The sequence below is a fragment of the Cygnus olor genome, chromosome 6 (assembly GCF_009769625.2).
Source record: "Cygnus olor isolate bCygOlo1 chromosome 6, bCygOlo1.pri.v2, whole genome shotgun sequence".
Classification (NCBI taxonomy): Eukaryota; Metazoa; Chordata; class Aves; order Anseriformes; family Anatidae; genus Cygnus; species Cygnus olor.
In genome coordinates, this window is record NC_049174.1 from 25,347,018 (window position 1) to 25,368,471 (window position 21,454).

General features: G+C 41.7%; 1 protein-coding gene and 1 long non-coding RNA gene across 2 annotated transcripts in view; one reads left to right on the forward strand and one right to left on the reverse strand.

Moving 5' to 3' along the window:
• Nucleotides 1–302: 302 nt before the first annotated feature.
• The window catches only part of PDIA5 (protein disulfide isomerase family A member 5), a 99,338-nt gene continuing 78,186 nt past the window's right edge, over nucleotides 303–21,454 (reverse strand). The window contains exons 15-17 of the mRNA XM_040562170.1: nucleotides 12,590–12,660; nucleotides 3,701–3,835; nucleotides 303–1,522 (exon numbers count right to left, since the gene is read on the reverse strand). Of these exons, the coding sequence (XP_040418104.1) occupies nucleotides 1,442–1,522; nucleotides 3,701–3,835; nucleotides 12,590–12,660 (287 nt within the window). The 3' untranslated portion in view covers nucleotides 303–1,441. The remainder of the gene's footprint in view (nucleotides 1,523–3,700; nucleotides 3,836–12,589; nucleotides 12,661–21,454) is intronic.
• On the forward strand, nucleotides 3,842–12,386 carry LOC121072527. The gene is made up of 2 exons (XR_005821286.1): nucleotides 3,842–8,689; nucleotides 10,181–12,386. It is a non-coding gene; the product is annotated as an uncharacterized LOC121072527 (long non-coding RNA).

Genomic DNA, 21,454 nt, shown 5'->3' on the forward strand with positions numbered 1-21,454 from the left:
AGCAGCACCGCGCTGAGCTGTCCATTAACACGGCCTTCACCGAGCCTCCAAACTAGCAAAAGACAATGAGACAGGCAGCTTGAGGAGCAAAAGGGAGATGTCAGAGCCAAGGCACGGTACCTCACTGTAAAAAGCTCTTCTGTCCACCTGCTGAGTGCCCAGGTGGACAGACGCCGATTCCCCGCAGAGCTGGGCACCCCGCAGTGCCACCCAGCACAGCCGAGCACCGGGCCGCCCGCAGCAAGATGGGGTGGTGAGGTGGGCAATCCAAGTTGAACAAGGCTGATTAACAATAAGAGTAATTATCTTTTTTTAAATTTATTTTTCATTCAAAGTGAATCACAACTTCCTGCCCTTCCTTCTTCCCTCCTGTGAAGACATAAGTACCTCCAGATCAATGTCTTTTTTTTTTTTTAAAGCATCAAGTGTAACAACTGCTGCTGCTGCTAATACAGTTTTTACAGTGATGATTTTGGCTAAGAGATTGTTTATGCAATTCCTTAACAAACAAAAAGGAAATCTCCAACATACAAAAGCAGATAAACTTTTGGAGTGTAAACATTAATATACATAATTACTGCATTATCAGAAGTATTATGCGTTTATCAAAGCTGTTCAACATAACACTTTCCAACAAATATTTCATACGGCCCAATCATAATTTTTAAGGGAGGCTGTATACCCTACAAGGGTAACTGTCTACCCCTTGAAGGTAATCATTCCTACCTTACAGAGGCATTTGACAGTATTGATGCCAGAAAAAGGCGGCTTAGTTTAATTTTACCCATGCTGTGTAGATTTTTGATACTTGGCTTAATTAACTCAATACATTCTACAAAGGTATGTAAACAGTCCTGATAGCGAGATTTAAATGAAATCAACAGATCTGGACTGGTCAATGTCAACGTCTTCATTAATTCAAATACCTTATTTATCCCTGAGCACCTTAACATTGTTTCCCCAAATCTCACTGAAGAACATGTAACTATTTCACAAGAATGTAAAACTGCATTTGGATAATCTGTGTCTTACAAGTCCCACTATCCTTTGCTGGTTTTAAAAAAAAAAAGTGTTCTCCCCTACCTCCCCCCCCCTTTTTTTTTTTTTAACATGTACTGCAATACCTTTAAAAAAAATCACCCTATCAAACAACACCTACAGACACACTACAGACTACAAAAATATTGCATAGGAGTGTCAGTGGGCATAGTCTCACAACATGAGAGAAAATGCTAAGTTTTCTTTAAAACATTACGGCAACGTTCTAGTTTTTTTTTCCTTTTAAAAATCTTGTAGTTTCACTTTATTTCAAAATTGTACAAAATGGCCATGGCTGTTTATAAAAAAAAAGTCTCTGTCTTGAGAATATGTGAAGTCTCAGGTGCATTAAAAGACCTGGAACGATTCACAGTGCAGCGGAAAGCTTCTTTTGAGGCAGACGTTACAACTCATCCTTCTTCTTTCCTACTCTCTCGTGGTCTCTTTCTCTAAGGGTTCGCATGAAAGTGGTGAATCCAGACTCCTGTTTTTGAAAAAAAAAAAAGGAAAACAGAAAAACACAGGTCTTTTAAAAAAAAATCCACAATCAAAACTATGCATCAAGACCACTTTTAGCTTATGCATGGAAATTGGCAGAAAATCAACTATGGACCAGTTATTGCTTCTGCACTGCCTCCTCAGGCAGTACTCTGGTCCAGCGCTGCTCTGCTGAAACGCAAGGGGAAAAATAACCAACACAGATTCCACATTCCAGCATTTTTCATGAGAAACTGTGAAGAGATGGGGCCACAAGGAGAAAGGCCCTAAAACTCAGATGACGAGGTAAAATCTGTCCCCAGAAATGCCACCTATGCCTTTTTGTTGAAAACGCTCAGACACGCTTTATTTGTATGCACATGTATTTGTGGCATTTTGAAAGCTGTTATTGGATCATTTGTTGGCTGTATACACATTTGCCGCTGTTCCTCATCGCATAATAGTTTTGCTAATGATTCACACATCCAGATGAAGGGAATTACATTTTTTCAAGTTACTATCAAAATTATGGTCAAACATTGAAATCTGAATGCCTAGACCTTTGCATTTTAACAACTTAAAACTTCTGATTTTCTGAAGCTGTTGAATGCCTTCTTTTGCAAGGTAAAAGGTGGTTCAAAAGGTGTTGTAACTGAAACAGATGTGTGAACAGACCTGGAAACTCCACGGAAAGCACTGTGCAGAGCACTGCCTCCGATGTTACCACCATAGTAGATAACTAAACCTAACTGGATCCTGCAGAAGACCATGGGACTGAGGAGAGGTGGAAAGGGAACAAGGGAACACAGCTGTCAGCACCAGAGAGATTGCAATGTTCTTGTTGGGTAATTTAATTTTACCCAATAAAGGGTTGGCTGCACGCAAAAGATTAGTCAGTCCACTTTCCAGCATGGGCATAATCATCTCCCAACTGTTGTGGCCTCAGACCACTCCTGTCTTGCTAAATTCCTTTTTTTTTTTTTTTTTTTTTTTTAAATCAGCCACCACAGATCCCTCCTTTCATATATCATTTCTTACCCACGTGTATGGAAATACGAGGAAGATTATGGCTAAAATTTTACTTAATTGTTGGCTACTGCACCCATCTTTACTTTTAAGAAAAGATCCACAATCTGAACGAAAAGCAGTATCCATAACAACGCCTGGATCAGCTCCATAAAATGGTCATTACTGTGGTCCTAATGCTGGAAAAAACAAGGAGGTGAAGCTCCATGAAGAATTCTCTAAGATCCTGACTGACAAACAACCTCAGAATTTGGCTTTTTTTTTTTTCCCTTCATGCTTCTCTATAATTTGGTGAGCTGTAACAGCAGCAATGACTTTCATGCAGGCTCTTGTAGCAAAACCACTGGATAGCTTGAAGTCCCCAAGTTTTTTTTTCTTGTAGACCCTAGCTTCTCTCAGCAATCAATCACTGCTGAGCAATAACCTCCCTCCAGAAGCTCATGACAAAGACGACATGCAAATAATTAGATGGCTCCCTTATTTTGAGGCATTTTACAACCACAGAAGGCATTATGCTATTTCTGCCCATTGCACTCATAGCATATAATTAGCTGGCCACAGCAGGACAAAAAGAATGAAACTTCAGTCCATGGGCTAGATGGCACAATTGGTCTTTCCATCCTGAGTTCCAGGAGTGAATCTGATTCAGTGAGAATGAGACATTTAGCTTTCCTTGGTCTCCAAAGGACAGTTTTGTCCCTGCTACAAAAATGAATGGTCTGTCACCATTTGGCAGCCTAGTGGAACTGAAGTATGTTTAGAGTGTATGCATGATCCAGATCCAGAACTGACAGGAGCAAGATCTGTATTTTCTGGCATTTCTGCACCTAGCTGCAGCCCATGTAATAAATCCCTTGCTTTCACTCAGTCCAAATTCACTTGCAGACTTCAGCTTAAAGAATAAAATATGTAACAAAGCATTACCAAATCTACTCCATTTTCCTCTTCTCACATTCCTAAAATAGACCAAGTACATTCGTAATACAGAGATGTACAGGGGCGTGGTACGCAATGATTCATCCATGTAAGTTAGTAACAGAAGCAGTTAAATATCCTTTCAGTAAGATAAAAATTTGCCCTGCAGTATTCATTTGCGAGGCAGTACTGGCAGAGGAGACCTTCCTCCCTTTATCAGGTGATGACTCCTACTTTTACTCACCCCTCTTTCTCCCGTATATTTTTCCACAAATTTCCCGTAGTTGTAATAGTTGAAGGTTGGGTAGCCATCAACTCCCTCCTGCTTGCACAGGTCATGATTCTGTTCTTTGGCACAGTCCACTGCAGCGTAGGCGATCTGAAATGCAAGAGATCAGCGTGAGGCAGCAGAAGACTAAGGAAGACTCCACTTCACAGTCACGGTGCTGCTGCAGCTTAGACCTAACGCTGGGAGAGACCTACGTCTTCTGCCAAAAATGCAACTGCTGTTGTGGTGGCTCAGCTGTGCAGGAAGATCAGAGGGTCATCACTGGGTCACACCACACAAAGAGGAAAGCAGAAGTTGCTTCCTCCCGGCACAACACTGCAGTGCCTGCGCAGCATCTGGCCCACACGGCTGCGAGGTGGGTTCAGCTCCCAGCACACAGCATCACCTTCCTGGCCTCCTCGCGAAGCTCTGCGCTAGACTCCAAGCAGGAAATCCAGAGAGTGCATTAGTTAAACCAAAATGAAGTCCAAGCATGGTGGTCACAGTGCTGTCACACTGCAGGACTTTAAGTGTTAAGTGATGAACAGCGACAGGGTGACACCGATAACCGTAAGGACCCACCTAACCCAACCTCCTTTCTGTGACACGACCAGTGCCTGGAAACATTACCTCTGCTGGTCATGGACAAACATGGAAGCTCACTCTCACAAGCTATTAAGATTTGTGATTTTTATCCCAAATAGCTTTCATGAACCCTGTTCAGTTCTTCCAAGGACAATGGGGATAGGGGAGAGGCCAAAGGGTTGTCTACTGAGCAGTGCCTGTAGAGAAGTAGGTTGCTTACTTTTGCAATCCCTGCCTGGCTTCATCTGTTCTCTTTCCTGTCTTTTTTTTTTGCCCCTCTTTTGATGTAGGGGCACGGTATGCTCTGCACAGCCATTAGCAAAGTGGGCTTTAATTCCTTTTGAAACCTCTAGATGCTACTGTCACACAAACCAACCGTGGGGAGGAAGCAGCCTGCTCGCAGCAGAGCAACACCCTCCTCCCCTGCCTGCCTCAGGAGAGCGCAGGGAAGTGCAACCCCAGAGCGTCAGCTCGGGCTAACCCTAGTTTAGAGCATTTGACATTTGGAACCTGAACCTGTGAAGTACTGAGAATGGGCTGTACTTAACATTTTTGATGTTAAAACAAAATGCAATTCACAGGCTTTTATTTCAAGCAGCAGAGCCCTCTGCTGTCATTTCACACTGGCTGCTCGGTGAGTGGCAGTTCTGGCTCCGAACAAATGTACGCTGCTGCTATGCAGGCTTGCCTTCACAGCCCTGTTATGGGCTTTGCTGAAGAGCAAGCAGTTTTAAGTATAAGCTATAGAAACAAAAAAACAACAACAAATTAGAAGAAGAATTTTTGCAACTGTGAGTTACAATGTATCAAGTACTAATTTCATAGCAGCCACATCTCATCTTCAAATTTTCATTACACGTGCCATTTTCAAACATCTGATCAAAATACCTTTTGCTTGCATGACTCTAGGGATGCAGTAAAACTGTTCTTCCATAATTAAAAGATCACTTAATGCCCTCCAGTTTCATGGTGACACTGTCAAAACGAGAAGACCCGATCTCGTTAACCTAGCAGCAATTGAAGAGATTGGCAAAGCCAGCTTCAGGTAATTTGCTTTGGCTTTGAAAGCCTGATAAGACAATGTTCAGTAGGATCTCACTTGGGTCTATCTTCAGATGGGAGACACTACATAAAGTGTGCAATATTCCTAAATAATTTGTTTTCCTTTTTTAAACTTGAATAAGACTATTAACAGAAACTCTCAAGAGTCCTGCTTCTATGAACACACCTTTTTTTTTTTCCTTGTAAACAGAGAGACTCCTACTCATTCAGGGCCAGTTAAAACAAACAGTTAGGAATAACACACTGCAAAAGAGTTCCATCTAAGTATTTATGTCTTCCTGACCTCAGCAGTCAGCCAAAATTTAGAGCCCTGTTCGCTACTTCTGTGTAAAGGAAAACTCACAATGGACACAAACATTTATTTGATGTCACAGTATTAATTTACAAAAAATACTAGAAGTCTTAATTCACTGAAAGCAGGAAGAATAACTACTATTTTTTTTTTCCAACTGCTCTAAATATCACATAGGGAGAGACTAGAGCCAGAAAAAGTGGCAGGTATATCTGCATTCATCCAGATCTTCATAGTCAGTCTGAGACATGGAACTGTCAACGACTGATGATGCATCTGTTCTTAGTTAAAACCTTGGAGATTAGGAAAACTAGGTTTTAGTAGACTGGAAGTTATACTGTACCTCCCTGGAATCATCTAGGCCAGCTTTGGTTGGAGGAAAGAGCCCAACTTCCTTTACAAAAGGCTTTTGGTGAGAATAACCTGCAGTGAGGAGACAGCACGGTGGAGGAATGCAGTTCTATAAACCACTTTTAACCTTGTTCAGCACACATTTATTTATTGCCTCAAACCAGATGACTGATGGGCTACAAGGAGGTGGCCTCTGAAAGAAAAGCTTAGTGGTCTGATTGAGATACTCTACAGCACGTGGAAGTCTAAGCTGCTCCATCTGCGTGCATTTGTCATACACTGAAGTAAGGCACAAAGATCCCAGTCTAAGTCTGGCTGCAACAGTCACGTTACCCTAACACTATGCCTTAACTCTACAGACCTAACAGCAAGGGACGTGTACACCTAGAGTAGCATTTGGAGAATACGTCCATGGTCTGTCATTCTCTGGAGCACTCCTGATGCAAGCTCCCACAAAACCCCATGGACTTGCTGCTGCTCCTACAAATGTCATTTTGAGCCCAGCTCTTCAGATCATGCATTCCCGTTCAGTTATTTTTACAGCCAGTGAGAGAAGAGAAATGGAAATTTTCAGGAGACTTGTAACTCATACAGACCTGCACAAAATTTCAGAGAGACGCATCTAATTCCCAAGACTGCATCCTGGGGCTGGATTTCAAATGCCTGCTGCCAACAGAAGCTGAGTAAGAGTACTTAGGAAAGCTTGAGTGATTACTTTAGAGTGGAAATGTTAAGACAGCCTAAATATAGAGGTTGCTACCATCTCTATGCACTCATTACCATAGCATCACACTCCTAATTGTCTTGCCTGTCTCACAGAGGAAGATCAAATATAGTGCACTGCAAAAAGAGAAAAGTAATGCTGGAAACCACTTGTAGCAAACCACACTTCTGGACCGAGGACCAATTCCATTCTATCAATTTCAGACAAGTGAACTCCACAACATACCAGAACATCAGCAGACAGAACTGATGCCCCTTGCTTCATCCTGGTTGTGTTTTCATGGGCTGTGAATATTAAACTCCATTTCTGACAGAGTAGTCTACTACAGCAGTTCTCAGTTAGGGTGAATCACCGCTACACTGAAGTATTGCACATAGAAAGCAGCAGCCCACAAAAAGGAAGTCTTTGCTTGAGTTCTGGCCTAAGCGAGCAGTCATACATTGCGGGGATGTTTTCTTCTCCTCAATCTTATAGGCAATGAGTTTTTCTATATCATTAAAGAAAGAAACTGAGTCAGGAAAAACAACCACCCTAAAAACTTCTACCAAAAACTGTTTCAAGACTTCAACACCATTCTCAGAAATGATGTTCAAATACAACTGCCAGCAGCCTGCTTGCACTACAGTTCACTGGAAAACAAAGGGTAGAAAACCCAATATGCTTTGCCTTGTAAAAACAACTGTATTTAACCAGAAATTTCAGACAGATTAAACATAAGACATCCCTGATATGTATCCAGGAACCAAGACACTTGGCATCATCTCTCATGAATTACGAGGAAAAAAAAAATGTGAAAAATCTGTGAGCAAGAAACTCACCAGCAAGAGCTGGTGTAAGACTTAGGTGTATGTATGTTCATCATGGAAGAAAAAAATCCAGCGTAACAGCTTTCAGAAGACAGGATTGATTTCATGGAGGTTTGATTGTTAGGGCTAAAATTTAATTGCTTGAGCTTTCCTAACTTTCCTATAGCCAGAGGGAGAAATTCACTAAAAAACATTTTGAAATATAGAAGAAAAGCCCACTGCTTTATCTGCAACATGCACAAAATTCCCCGGGGTTATGGATTCTCTATAACCCAAAGCTGCACTGCCTTAAATATTGGCAACACGTCATTATACAGAAGTTCTCTCTCCAGAGGCAATGCTGTTCAGGTTTACCACCATCCTGTTCAGTAACTGTAGCAGAAACAAAACAGTTATTGAATGAAAAGGAAGTCAATCAGAGGACTGCGGACCTCAGAGGAAATTCCCTGGAATACATCTAGTTTTCTTGATGTTGTTGGTAGTTCCTCACAACTAGCATGTAGCTTATAATAATTAATACCACCAGGTTAGTATGCATAACAGTAACAACATCGGGTTAGTATGCATTTGTCCTTTATTCCAGAGTCAGTATAGTTTAGCACTGTAGCAACATCTGGGACTGGAAAATACCTTTATCTTAAAAGAAAAGTCCCACAGCAACGTTTTATGGTTTTATCAAAGAAGTAGAAGCTTAATTGTAGAGTTGCAAACTGAACTCTGCACTGAATTGAATGTGAGTAATGTACAACTAGCTCTAAAGAGCTCTTTAAAAAGGAAGTGAGCATGGCATACTATTCAGATGAAGTGGTCTGATCAGGAATGCTGACCTGTTGCAAAAATCAGAACTTTCATTTAGGTGCTTAAGTAGAAAAGGAGTTCTGCTGAAAATGTGACCACTGATCTCTTCATGCTTCAAATGTAACAGAAGGATGATGCCTTTTTTTCCCCCTCCATGCAAGTATCAGAAGAGAAAGGACGATTTGCAGCACCATCTAATCAGGCAACAGCCAGCAGAGTTGCCTTCCAACAGAATTATGAAAGCAACTTTTTGTTCTAGAGGGATCTTGCAGCTAAGAAACAAGATTACATCTAGTGGTTCAAACAGATTTGTAGAAAATTGAAAGTGGGATCCCTTGACCTCCCAGGTAACTCCTCCTTTCTATTCTTAAACCCCTTTCCTTTTAACAGTTTGTCTCCCAGCCATCACACAATGGTATAGTAAAAATATCTTCTGCAATCCCAGTCTCTCTCCTGCTAAAATATGTACTGCCATACACTGCTTTATTGATTCAATGAAATAAATCTCTGCTGGAGCTAATATTGACTTTTGTTATGAAAATGGAAGCGAATAACTAACTGAATATTGATTCAGTTAGTTATATTGAAAGGAATGATATATGATAAGCTTAAAAAAATTAAAATAAATGTAAGATTGCAGCATGGAAAAGAATGCTACTAAGCAATGGCTTTAAAGTATAGTCAATTCCAGATGACACTTACCTGATTATGAAAAAAAGTCTGTTGTTGCCAAATGTCTTAAAAGCACCTATGAGTAAGACAGATGCACATTCTTCTCTACGATTACTCCATGGGTTTCTATTTATATTACCTGTTCTGGATCCTAACAGCAGTTATGAACTAGCCTGCTAAAGCTTGTTGAGATTCAGCTGCTGTTTTCAATGCAAATGGCCTTGCAAATGGATGATTCATTATTAGAGGTCCTGATGTACCACAGCAGCATTACCATGGCTGCAATTCATCAGCTATTCTCAAAGCAGGCCTATTTGCAAAGGAAAGATCCATTAGTAGTCACCAAGATGTACAACGCTAACATTGCCATATTTAATGAGCCTAATTAAAAAGAAATTCAACACATCCTTTTTAAGTAAAGAGAGATCAAATTCTTGGCTAAATTCAAATATTAACTCATTTGGATAACTCTATACACTGATTTAGTAGGTATCATGATGCTGAACCATGGTTCAAACCTAAAAACATGGCAACAAAGCCCATGCACGATACATACTGGGGACTTACCAGTTTCCCTGTAACTTGCAGCTCCCTGCTAGCACACCAACTCAGGAGCTGCAGTCTTTCCATCAATCTCTGCTACTGCTGTTTCTATACAAACTCACTAGATTCCAGCTGCAGTGCTCTGATCTAGGTCAATGCATTTGTACATGAACTGCCTTTTGTGAAACTGGAAAAGCTTGGTCAAACAGCAGCCCCTCTGGGGGAGTTCCAGAGATTTGTTACTGAGAGAGTTTGAGGAGTCAATAGCTTTCCTTCAGCTAAACCCAGCTGGAGCATCACAAATCAATTCCTTCAAGCTGAACTTTAGGATTAGCCAAAAGGCAGATCGCAGATTTTTTGAAGATTTAGCTGGTGCCCTTTCAAGAGTCTCCGGAGAAGTTAGTGCACGTGCCTTCCTGCTCTTCGGTCTGTTCAGCAAAGTGACAATACTCACATTTGCATCTCCTGATGTACACGGTCATTGCCAAAACTCTGACTGCGAAGCACAGGCCAAAGGCTTTCCCCTAGCAGCTGTATGCAAAGGCCACAGCTCCCAGAGGCAAGAATGTTCCAGATGGCTGGTGTTTTGTTGATTTTTCTTTTCTTCCTTTCTTTTTAAATAGCTGAAAGCAATATGTTAACTGATTCACTGGACGAGCCTCTCCACTCATCTGGTCTCATGGCACTGAATGCCCCCGGATACACAAAGCCACGCAGACACACTGAGTTATGCCAGAGCCCTCCTTGGTTACACCCAGAACTGTTCTGCCACAACAGCTGTCCCAGGCCAGCACACAGGCTCCATGTTTCTGCTGAAACCACCAGCAGTGATGTGGCCAACAAGAATTGACATTTGGGGCCAATGTTCTGAGCACTGCGTTTTTAAACTCTGACTCCAGCAGCGCAGATGATGAAAAAAGTACAGAGTGTTGCACGCATCCCTACGGGGGGGCTCCTGCGCCAAAATTGCCCTATTCCTGTGCATATGGAGAGCCAGAGACACGGTTTAAACAGCTTCAAGTTTTGCTTGTCTTCAAAATTCCCATGTAAAGACTCAAAGTTTCCCAAAGGACACCTGTTAAGATACCATTTATAACCATTCACAGCTGGAGTGATTTTGATTTTTCTTTGGCTTCTGCAGAATTGAATGTTTAATTAAAGGACCACCCCTACTGACAAGAAGATAGGGTTTAAATGCTACCATCCTCAGCTAAAGTTAAAAAAAAATCTTTCTCCAGGGTAAGGAAAAAAAAGCTACTATTACAGACTGAAAATTAAATTTAGTAATCTTTCCATGAAAGAAAAAACTTCTTCCCTCCTCTTTAAGCATTTATTTCTGAGAAATTTTAAGCCCTACGGAACTAGAAATTAAAGAAATTTTAAAGCTCAGCCGGTTTGAAATACGGGAATATGCCTAGTGCTGCTTATGGGAAGAGGCATGTGCCCTTCTGAAGTTTTAAACAGGTTTATTTTCTTTTCCACAAGGGCAAAAACTGGCAGCAAGAAACACCTTGACAGGTTATGGCTGTATGCAATTAAATAGTGTTCCTTAGATAATCAATCCCTGGCACTTTCATAAGTCACTAGGGTGGAATAACATCGTTTTCCCTAACTGCACACACCTCTTCGAAACTGTACCAGCCTTAATATTCCCTGCTGGCTCTCCTGTTCCAACTCATTACATTTTATACTTCCCCACTTCAGCCTTAAACTGAAATCAAGAACTGCAACCGTCAATCACTGCTCTGCTCAGAGTCCTTTCTTAACCTGTGGTCTGAACTGGAAGTTTCACAAGCCTGCATTTACCACAGTCGTGATGTCCAATAAATTGCACGATGGTTCAGATCGGTTGCCAATACATCCTTCAGCTCTAAGAAGCAACTTCCACATTGTTTGGTACATCTGCTTCATCTCCTCTAAGTGAAATTGTAATGAAGTTAGGAAAGAGCAGTTCTATTTAGAACTGCCAAGAAAGTAGAAAAACAAGGGTACATTCTTAGAGATCTCAGGAACAAACAGGTAACCAAAAGGCATCTGAATACACAAATTTACAGCAGTAAGAGAACTGAAAGCTGAACAAACTTTTAAACCTTCCATGTACAACCCGTGCCTGAGGGTGTGGGGGACTTCTCATGGGATGCATTCAGTGATACAGGAATGATTTGTTTCTTGACAATCTGATGCCCCTTGTGCGAGTTACAGAAGAGACAGGAGGAAAAGAAAAAAACACCATAGAAATTCTTTCCTTGTGGTAGCAGGCAAATTAATAGGGGTATAACTGTTTCAGAATTACCTCTTCATTTCCCTATTAATTTGAAATCTTTTTCATGCCACAGCGCAACACAAAGCAATCATGGTGTTAGAACAAATACTGAGATCAGAATGAAACACAGTTTAGTCAAAGATAATAAGTGCCTAAACAGGTTTTCAAGTAGTTAGCTGGTTAAGTCCAGTGGCTTTTTTTTTTTTTTTTAATCCCAGACACATATACAGCCAGTTAAAATGGCTCAGCTGATTCACATAAATTTGCTGGCATGCTTCAACCATCAGATGAACTTTCAAGGCAGAAGCATGAGGGTCCTAGAAGGGCACAATATCCTGGACTCAAGCCAGCCAACCAACAGAAATATATTACTAATCTTTGCTTGCATAAGTATGATTGAGGTTCTCAGGACTGTCACAATACTTATGGTTTCTCTGCATGCACCCTGTTTATGCCTGACAAAAGTTGAAGGGGAATGGAGAAGTCATAAGTTATCTTTTATTAATCTTCCACTAAGAAATAACATGCTTTGCTTCACAGAAAAGAATTCTTGCACAAAGAATTAATCAGAAAAGACAACAAAAACGCAGAGAACAAATGTAACTCCATTTGACCAGAAAGATGTAACCCATAAGATGCAGAGACATTTCTATTAGCTTAACATCAATTTTATCTGCAAGCCTATCACCTGATCAATAAGCAAAGCCTGCAAAGCACAAACAGTGGGAAAAGTTCTTAAATATCTCAGAAATGATTAACAGCAAGTTACCTTTCGATCTTCTTTAAAGACTTCAGCGGCAGTTGTAAAATGTGGAATGGCATTTTTACAGTGTGGGCACCCTGTTTGACACACGAAGAAAAAGACAGCATAAATGTTAGTTGTAAATAAGATACTGTGACAAACTCAAGACACAGAGGTGAGCTAGGGGAAAGTTTGTGTTAAAAATAATTCTAGACTAGAGTTCTCCAGTTGTGGGATGAGCAGAGCAGGACTAGGCATCTGTAGACCATGTGTCTCTGCTACATAGACTCAGGCACGCATTTAAAATTCTTCCAACTGCAAGCAACACAAGCAGATATTTACATTTAAGTGACATCCCATATAGGGACCAGGGGCTGGTTCCTACAACCAGTCACTTAAGAGCATTGAAAGATCACTAACCACAAACAGACAAACCATTTCCACGCTGTTGTACTTCCTCATGGGTATTACCACATTGGCTGTTACTGCTGTTGCCACAGATGCAGCTACATTTGGAGATGGGAATAAAGACAATGCAGTGGTGAACAGGAGGAGGCTGGAGTTTGGAAAGGAAGTTGCTGGAATAAAAATTCTATATTAAAAAAACAGGAGGAGCATTTCGACACGTTTGGGAATTGCCTTTGTTAGAGCCAAGGCATTGGGATCACAAGGGAGGGGAAGAAGAGCAAGTCCAGCAGGCAACACGTCTTCACATATGGAGAGCAGAGTCCTGGCTTAGGATGACTACTGCTGGCCTTCCTCAACTCTCTTTCCACCCTACCACAAAAAGGACAACGCCAGAAGACTTTTAGACAGTGTGGAAGAACCCTAAAGCGTTGTGTGGGAGCCTGGCTGACACTTGGTGGTACCACAGCCATGTTGAACAAAGGGACAGTTCATCCCCTGGTTAAACGTACACTAAATATACTCAAACATTTCAAAAGAACACGTACCAAGAGGAACAGGAACTGCCTTCTTGATTCAAGATTCAGACTGGAGTGCTCTTAATTCAGAAGCTATGTTTATTGTCTGATTAATCTAAGCTACTCACAAAATATCAATACTAAGGCTTTGAAAAAAGTACCCGCATTTGTGACTATTTTTTTCCAAGTGTAGCATAAAGAAGTTGTTCCCAAGCAAACATTCAGGTCACTTTTTCTGCTCAGATGCAGGAAAAAAAGGAATGGATGCACTTCTCTCAAACCCATATAACTAAGAAAGCACAAGAGTTCATCGTGGTATTATTTCTGGATAAGAACAGAACAAAACAGATGAATTGCTCACAAGCTTCAATTATAGCTTATGGTGCTGTTGTTCGTCACTGTAAAACACTGGTAAATAAGCGGCTGCGTTGCTTTTTAGTCAGTGCTGAACAAATACCCTCTGAGGCTCAAAGCCACTGTCTCAAACTGCACTCACTCTTTTGGGTGACAAGAAAAACAGCATCTATGCATAAACTGTGCATCGCTTCTCACAAAGGAAGAACTGCACGCTCCTTTCATCTTGACCAAAAGGCAATTTCATTCCTTAGATGCACTGCTTTTAATTTTTCTTCTTCTTCAGAATGGGATGTGTGTAAACGCCACCGAGAGTTTATGCAGTAACAGCACCAAAAAGTCAAAGGAAAATTTCCTGGGAAACTGAGGCATTTCTTCAAATCCACCTCACCGGCCTCAAACTCTTTATGCAACATGACGGCAGTCTGTCTGAAGGCAGCTGTGTTTCCGTGGGAGACAGTGCACATCCTCCACAGCTTGCAAACTATTAACTTTCTTGAGCAGTTTGACATTAGTCAGGGAGAAAACAGTCAAGAAAGAAAAGGAAGAGGAGGATATTAGTGCCCCAGGCTGCCAGGCACTGCTCCCGTGTCCATAAGCCCACGTCAGTGACCCATTTTCTCTCCCACCATTTGCCTGTCCTGTCTGCCTGAGACTGACAAGCCTTCAGGTCAAGCCTGTCTCTTGACACATCTTGGCTAATGTCCTGTACTGTGGGGTGAAAGCCTTGGTTGGCCCGTTAACATTGCTGTGCAGAAATAAATCAGAACTGGTGACACTATCTAAAAATAATTTCAGAGTCAAAAAACATGAAAATCAGACAGCCCTAGAACAGGAACACTCGCTGCAATCTACATGTTCACATGCTGTAGTTTACTGGAAAGCAAGGTACCCAGCTGTTGCACTATAACATAGACTCCTAAGAACTTGAAACTTTTCAGGTCCCCCTTTCTGCTCATCATCTTGAGCTTGGAATTTAAATTTCACCAAACAGCAACTTTCAAACTCTTAGTAAAAGATATTTCTTTTATTGTGATACATCAGTAGATGTTGTTCCCACCTCATGGGTGCTGGACCTGTTGAGGATGGGGCTTTTGATAAGGACTCACTCTAAGCTCCCTCTAAGGTTGCAGCAGTAAGAGTTCTCCATGAGCCACGCTCTTCTAGAAGACTGGAACATGAAATGACAAATAAGCATAGTCTTTCAGACCCAGAAATCAGCTGTTAAAATGCAAGCTGCCCTTTTACAGGGTCCAACATACAGCTGGTAAGAAAGCCCGTGTGGAAGTTTAGTTGGTGACTGCCCAGAGAAGTGTCAGACGTTCAATGTCCCTTCCGCCCTGGTGAGTGCTGCTTCATGGAGTTCAATAGGTGGCATCAGGAAGGGCTATGAGCATCATTCTCTGCAAGGATGCACACTTAAGCGGCCAAAAAGGAGCATCCAATTATCCAGACTGTTACATTTTTTTGAAAAAGGTAGGCAAAACAAAACATGCCTTGAGGCTACAGTCAACAGCACCATACAGAGGAGATGAGTGCCATGTAATTCAAAAAAAAAAATCTATGCTTACAGTTTTCATTTCCTCTTTTTGTAATCGTCTCATCTTCCCACTCTAATACCAAAGGAAAAAAAAAAAAGAGTTACCTTCATCTACTGATCTGAAGCTCCATCCCTCTTCTCCACTCCCTTCTCTTCTCTCTTGGCCCAACCTGCTTTCTTTACTGCACAGTGCTTGCAAAACGAAAACACAACCATATGGCTTTTGGCGGAGCTAACTCCAAGTCCAGTAGGCATTTTGTTAGCCTTGGACATCCATCCATGGAACAGATGTGAATATCGTGTTGAATTCCCAAGGAGCTTCAAGGAGTCACCAAAAAAAGGGGGAAGGAGCATATCATATGGAATAGCAGAACTTCATCTGTTACAACTTAGAAGGATTGCCAAATGTAGCAAACACTTGGAAGCCACCCAACCCAGTCATTCTATTTAAAGCACACATGCCAAAAAAAATAAAAGCAGAGGTTGATGTCTTCATTTTGACAGACGGAAAACTTGTTCTCCCCATTCCCTTTTCACACCCACTATCACACATTTATTTTAAGTGTTAACACTATCTTCCAGATTTGAAAGTGAAAAGAAAGGAAATGCACTGAGCGCTGTACACGAGGATAGGAAAGCGTGTGGACTCCTTAGAAAGGATTTTCCAGATGGGCTGTAGCGGAAAGAGATTAAACTGGTGGCATCTGAAGGTGTGGGTAAGGTGTCAAGAATCAAAAGGTCCTACCCCCTTCTCAATAGTATTTATAGGACAGTAAGGCACTACAGACTATAGAAATAGGAAGATTTATTACATTTTACTTAATTAATTTGGGTGCTACAGTAGAAGCACAGGCTTCCTACAAGGCTGAGAGGTGGATTTTCAATTGATCAGCATTGGAAATAGCACATCTGGCAGCAGAGACCTCTAACATCGGTGCAGGGCTTTGCTTTACCCATTTCTGTATTCTTTTCTACATCATTATCAAATTTGATCTCAACAGGTTAACAGCACACACAAACTGAGCAGTAATTTCCTGTGCGACTTGAGAAATCTGTAAGAAATTTGCTCCTGGAACATCCACCCCTTTGATGGGATCCCAGCATTGGTGCTTAAAACTTCTAACCGCTTCTGAAAACCTTGAGCTAACGTCATTTCCTACTGCTCGAACACACTTGCATCACCTAGCAGGCAAGCAAGAAAGCTCCAAGTCTAATGCACATGCAGTAGCATGTGTTAAGGCTGTTCTCTGTTCCTGATCGGCAAATGACACGTTATTACAACTCCGTCCAAACTCTGTGCTCAAAATCTTGCACTCTAGAGGCCCTTCCACACAGCCACAGCGCTATCTGCTCTGCCTGACCGCTGGAGCCCGCCAGGAGGATGAGACTGCCTGTTAAACCACACATCCATGGATCCACGCGAGAACACCTGCAGAGGGACTCCTCCGTTTCTCTTTGCCTTTGTACTACCAAGCTAAAATCTTACATGAACCCAGCATTTTCTACAGTTTATTTTTTCGTCAGTATTCATGCTGTCAAGTTGGTCTGGGAAGACACTGCAGTACAGTCACATGGGCACCGTCACATCGCTGACCTTAAAACCAAGCAGTTCTCGATAGATCTGGTACATGAAAAATACAGCTTCTGTAGGTAAAAATTCAAGAGGAATGGCTGATGAGTGGCAAACAAGGGAAATCAAGCAGGCAAGCAGCTTTTATGCAGACCCATAGTCACTGAGGGGCTGGCACAGGAGCCAGATTAAATCTCTAATTAGTGAGACGTTTAAAAGAAAGCTAGTGCTTTTCTGGGGAGATGAATGGGGAAACATACAACCCAGCTTATTTTGTGCTGGCTGAATTTGCTGATAGCAGGAACATGGTACAGTGTAGTTTGTGTGTATTTGAGGAAAGAATGAGCGAGCTGGATGTGGTTTGTGGACACAGAGGTGCTGGAGAAACCAGCACAAGCAGGATTAATCCTCGTGGAAACACAGGCTAGAGGACTCTGAAGAAATGAATGACCACAGGGTTGAGCTGGATGCTGTTTCCAACACGATGTCACAAGAAGTTGGCAACCGATGCAAAACCAAGACATTGCATAGAAAACAGAAAAATGTACCAAGTGCTCATGTCACCTTGCAAACTTTTTTTTCTTAAACAAAAAGCAGACTGAGGAAAAACAATATAAAATCATTTGTCAGCTAAGGTAAGAAACACACGAAACTGATATTAAAAAACAGTGCACACTACCCCAGATATAAGAGTAATCAGGCATATGTTGTAGTAATTCAGTAAAACCCCAGACATAATATCCTGTATGCACAACTGTAAACATTTCCCATAATTGCAGGGTCCCACGGGATGCAGGTGGAAGGCAAACAGACTTTCAAAGCAATCAAACAATCAAGTGAATAACCTACATATCATTATTAGATTCAAATGGAGAATTTTTCATTGGCAGGGTTTCTCTTTTTAACCAAGTGAATAGTTTAGAGATGACAAGGTAAAAAAAATTAGAGTCTTAAAGCTCCGATGTATTAAAGTATTAGGACCAGATAACAATTATAAAGATGTCTCCTGACTAGTGCGTGAAGCAGATGCACCCTGTCGGACAATAGTCACCTTATTAAATTTAAAATAAAACGATATGAAATTTTCAGAATTGCCTAAAGGAAGCAAGTTCTGCTTCCATAAGATGCAGGCTTCCACTTGCTTAAATATGAAAAAGGTCCTTGAAGTTACTTCATGCTTTTTTAAATTTGAAACTACAAAGGGCGGTAATACAATATAACCTCTCTACAGCTGAGCAGTACAAGGTTAATTCAGTTTCCTTAGAAGAGTGGAAGCCGTATTAGCATAGCACATAGAAGAAAGGTGAAGCTGTTTTTAATGAATATAAATCAAAAGCTAACAATTTGTACAAAACAGATAAAGGAAGCAAATGGACATCAAAGCAGTATCTACAGTCAGCAGAGGTAATAATGATGTTTTAAATATATAAGGGGCTTTAAACATATTAGAAGCTAAACGTATTAGAAGCAAAAGAATCCAAAACAATACTAGCAATAGCTTTGAAAGAAGATGGAGTTGTCAGAAGAAACTTTACTGAATGTGTAAATGAAAATATTAAGTAGGTGTGGAGAAGGCCCCTATGCCTAGCACCACCTAACTGCTGCCTGCAGTTCTCGGTCCACAAATCAAGAACTGAGTTCAAAGGCACATTTCATGGGAAAGGGAGTCAAGAAACTCAAGTGAGTCAATAGCTGAAATCCAAAGATTAAGAAGTGACAGAAATCTAGATGAATCAGCCCAGTTTTCATTCTAAAAAGCTATTCAAAAGCTGGTTGCCATAGGCTATGTAACTTCCAGAGCTGGCTGGGAGCAGAAGCTGGTCAAATTCAGACAAGAAACATTTCCCATCACCAGTGATTTTTCATTTGAAAGGGAATTTTCTAAGAGAGTTGTTTTTGCGTGGTGGTTCTCTACCTTAGCAGACCACAGCCTGTCCTTGACTCGCACTGCTGAGCTGAAGCCGCTACAAAGGCGGGATGGTTTTGCTGTCCTGGTACGAGTCTCCTGCATGGCTGGGAGCTGCAGTGTCACACAGGGCAGGTGAGGATGTTGGTCCCTGCTGACCTTGACCAGAGCATCCCAACCAAAGTGGCTCTACCAGCACAGATCGGGTGCTTTGCCTTCAGACAGGACTATACTGTACTTTTTGCCCACCATTAATACATAACGATGTATAATCCTGCCAGTGTTGTCTGTGCACGTGCTTTTAGCATCTTGTACGTAATAAAACCTGACAAGTACAGTCACAAGCTAGGTGCATATATTTTACGTGAGATTTTTCGAAAAGAGTTTAAACATGCCTACATTTTAATGTTGTAGACTTTCCTTATCAAATATGGCAACTTCAACTGTCAGTATTTTCAGAGCAAAGTCCTGACCGACTCCTTAGAGAAGATCTGAAAGCCCAGTGACATGTGAGAGACCGTGGCATTTGTGCTGTCTGTGCTCTGTCCTCAGCAAGAGGAAGGGCTCCTCTCCCCCTTCAGCATCTCTCAATGGATGATCTCGAATGCATCAATTAATTACGCTTCAAATTGCCCCTAGGAGAAAAAGACATGATTATCCCCCTCCTTCATTACACCCAAGGTTAAATGGAGTCAGGAAGAGGTTAAGTGACTCTCGGGGTCCGCAATCCTGCCTGACAGAAGCACGGCTGCGAGGGGCTGACTCCATTCATGCCCCTGCAAAAGCATCAGGGCCTCGGCGGGCTCAGCATGCGGCAGGATGGCACCCTCAGCGGGCGAGGTGCAGAGCGTGGAATGACTTTCTGACTCCCTGTCTCCGTTTGAAATTATCGCCAGCTAAAATAACAGGGGGAGATAGTGCCCTCCGTTATTGGTTTTCAAATGACTGCTATTCTAAGCAAGAGAAAGCAGCACATTGTGCAGCTATCAAAGGAAACCCAGGAGCTTGTAGATTGCACAGCAAAGCAAAGCCTGTTTCCACTTCAAGAGTTCCGAGTGATTAGCCAGAATTAAAACAAGAATATTACTTGGTCAATCAAGGAAAGGCAGGCCATGGGCAGTAATTGCACAGATAAGAGCTGAAAATGGATATACTGCTTAAACTAATACAATTTGTGTAGCTACACAAGTTATTGAAATCACACGCAGATTTGAGAAAGGCATTTGGAGATGTTACTGAAAGGTTAATTTGCTTTTGTTCCTCCAGTAGAAAAGTGGAGGGCCTTCTAATTGAATATCTGGAACCAAAGCTCATTTTACAACATGACCTGACACATAGCATAATCATATTTCCAAGACAGAAGGTATTAATAATTGAGAGGGATTTGTCCTTTGATATGAAAAAGGTCATGAGGTTTTCATTTAAGCATCAGGTCGACCAGGGCTCGCCTCGTTACTCCTAACCATGACAGGCAGCCTACTACTGATTTCACAACATGTGGTGGGGTTTTTGTTTGTTTGCCTGTTTGTTTTCCTAACCTATTTGAACAATTACTTTGTCAACTTTAAAGGGACTTTCTATTCTGCTCTGGGCTTTGAAGGAAGCTTCTAGAGGATTTAAATATAGTTGACTCTCCTTTAGGGTACTGTTTTTATAAGATCTCTTAAAACATTTTTTTCAAACCAATTTCCTATGATTTTCTGAGAGAAAGAGGGGATTTACAAGAAAAGGAAAATGCGCACAGAGGTGAGAGTTGAGAACTCCCGAGTAGCATCCCTGGCTCTGCTGTCACCACAATGCTCTCAGACAAGTTTCAGTTTCTGTATCTTCATTTTTGGAAATGTGTATCTGGCACAATTATACCTACCTCCCATGGCTGCTGCAGGGATATGTTAGTTGCTAGCACAGCTCCATGAAGTCAAGAAGCACTGTGCTAACACCAAACAGAGATCGTTGTATCTACTCCTGGTGCAAAAGATGCAGTTCCCTCCTGCAGACGACAACAGGCACCCAGCTTATTACTGAAAGCTTACAGGAGCTAGAGGGCCAATTTACTTCAGTGCCTTTGAGCATCTTGGACAAAAACACCGCTTCTCCACAGCAGCACTGCACTTGTTTGCCTCTCAGCCATTTGGCATAGGAATGATACACCCTTAAGCGCTCCGCAGCTGCATGCTTACAGTAGAAACTCCTCCTGCTGGTTTCCACAGTCCTGTGCGGTTAAACTTCTACCTGGTGTGAAAGCAGCTGAGAAATCACCTACTGCTTGCTGAACTGCATTAACCCTTGAAGGATATTTGGTCAGTTTGTATATGGCGTGCACTGAATTAGCACCCAGCTTTACCTATGTGTTTGCTCTGCAGCACTTTGAGGTATGCAGAGGAGAACAGGGACACATAAAACCAAACCTTTGGAAACCACAGCCTTAGAAATGAGCAACTGCAGTGGCAGCAAAGTCATCAGAACAGGCCAAGCTGCAAAGGTAAGAACTGGGGAGAGGTTCAGTGCAAAACCCTTGGACTGTTTTACCCACTCCAGAAGACAAGGATACAACTGGCTGCGGTGAATCACTAACGATGACAGCAATTAGCATACAGCA